Below are 1,901 nucleotides of genomic sequence, written 5' to 3'. Positions count from 1 at the left end.
TGGTGGGGAGGATTTGGAGGGTGGGGGTTGCGGGGGGCTGGGCGGGGTGTGGGGCTGGTGGGGGGATTTGGGGGGCAGGGGGTAAGTGGGGCTGGTGGGGGGTTGGGGTAGGGGGCTGGTGGGGGGGATTTGGGGGACGGGGGGTAAGTGGGGCTGGTGGGGGGTTGGGGTGTGGGTCTGGTGGGGGGGATTTGGGGGATGGGGGGTAGAGGTCTCCCCCCGTCGGTCTCTGTCTTTCCGCCCGTGGCGTTTTGCGTGCCCCAGGGCGCCCCCCAGCTCTGTGCAGTGGGGTCACGGCCTGGCTCTGCCCCACACGGGAGGGGCCAGGCCCGGGACTGACCCCTGGTGTCTTTCACAGCGGAGCCGCCCGGCCCGGCCTGGCCCAGGAGATGGTGAGTCTGGGGGGGGAGATCGGCGGGGGGGGGGTGGGGGGGGGGGAGGGGGGGGGGGGGGCTGCATTCACAGCTCTGGCTCCAGCCTGCCCCCCTCGGGTTGGGGTGCCCCTGGCAAAGTGGGGGTGGAGCAGGAGTCCCGCCCTGGGGTCACGGTGCCGCTGGCAGCTCCAGGGGTTCCCCACAGTTGGGTCCCCCCTGTTGCTCTGACCCAGCCCAGAGTTGGGGGGACCCCCCAGCCCGTGTCAGCCCCCCACAGCCCCCGGGGCCCGAGGTGCCAGGCGTCGGGCTCCAGCCGGGCCCCTCTGGGGGGTGGGGAGGGACGTGCAGCATCTGCCCCGCTCCCGGGTGGGGCGGGGGGGTCCTGCCCCGGCTCGGCCCGTGGGCCCCCCCAGCTCTCCCCGCTCTCTCCCTAGTCGGCCACGCTGGACCTGAAGTCGAAGGAGGAGAAGGACGCGGAGCTGGACAAGCGCATCGAGGCGCTGCGCAAGAAGAACGAGGCGCTCATCAAGCGCTACCAGGTGGGAGCTGGGGGGGTTCAGGCTGGTGCCAGAAAGTGCTGGGCAGTAGGAAAGCCCCAGTGAGTTCCCATCCCACCGCCGACCGCTCCCCTGCGGAGCCAGCCCCCCGATCCCACCGCTGATCCCCCCATCCCACCGCCGACCCCTCCCCTGCGGTGCCAGTCCCCCCATCCCGGAGCCAGCCCCCCCTCCCACCGCCGACCCCTGCAGCGGGTTCCTCCCCATGGTGTCGGACGTGCCCTAAGGCACTGAGGAGCCGTGTAATCCGGCTCGTGAGACACAAACGTCCAGCAGCGGCTTAGCGCCAGGGGTGGTTTATGTAACACCAGGCTGGGAGGGGGTCAGGACCTAGAATCCCTGGGGGTCCCCTAAACAGGGACATGGGGGGAGAGGGTTATTTTCTCTGAAGCAGAGGCATCTGGTGCTGTGGGTGGGGGCGGGGGTGGGGGGGGCGCGTTCTGGGCCTGATGGCCAGTTCTGGGGCAGCGGGGAAGGGGTTCGGTACCAGTCCAGATGGGTGCACTGGAGTGCGGATACCAGGCTCCAGGGGCAAGACGGGGTGCATACATTGGGGAGCCCTGGCTTTCTGCTCTGGGGATCAAGGTGGGGGGGGCATCCCCCGCTCGGCCCGGGAGCCCCGTCACGTCCCTGCCGCTCCCCACAGGAGATCGAAGAGGATCGGAAGAAGGCCGAGCAGGAAGGCATCGCGGTGACGGGCTCGCGCCGGCCGCGCCACTCCGAGGGTGAGCCCGAGAGGAAGCGGGCGGACAAGGACGTCTCCATCACTGTCCAGGTCTTGCTGTCCCCCGGGGTGAGCACTGGGGTTGGCGGGGTGGGGGGTGAGAGGGACGGGACAGTCCCCAAGGGCCTGGGGGGCAAGGTAGAGGAGCACTGATAAGTGGGGGGGGCAGCATGGCTGCTGGGGGGATGGTAGCCACTGATAAAGGGTGGGGGTGGGTAAACCAGTGGAGGGCACAGCTCCTGTGGA

General features: G+C 70.2%; 1 protein-coding gene across 1 annotated transcript; it reads left to right on the top strand.

The window, feature by feature from the left end:
• Nucleotides 1–211: 211 nt before the first annotated feature.
• Nucleotides 212–1,724, top strand: LOC113408835 (coiled-coil domain-containing protein 9-like; the record flags this gene model as incomplete). The annotated part of the gene is made up of 3 exons (XM_026662253.2): nucleotides 212–392; nucleotides 809–913; nucleotides 1,578–1,724. Coding segments are annotated over exons 1-3 (255 nt in total), but the record flags the coding sequence as incomplete, so codon positions are not given.
• Between the last annotated feature and the right edge of the window lie 177 nt (nucleotides 1,725–1,901).

This window comes from Terrapene carolina, unplaced genomic scaffold (assembly GCF_002925995.2).
Source record: "Terrapene carolina triunguis isolate 2854851 unplaced genomic scaffold, T_m_triunguis-2.0 Scaffold25010, whole genome shotgun sequence".
Classification (NCBI taxonomy): Eukaryota; Metazoa; Chordata; order Testudines; family Emydidae; genus Terrapene; species Terrapene triunguis.
Note: the sequence above shows the minus strand (reverse complement) of the source record. Positions and strands in the feature narration are given on the sequence as shown.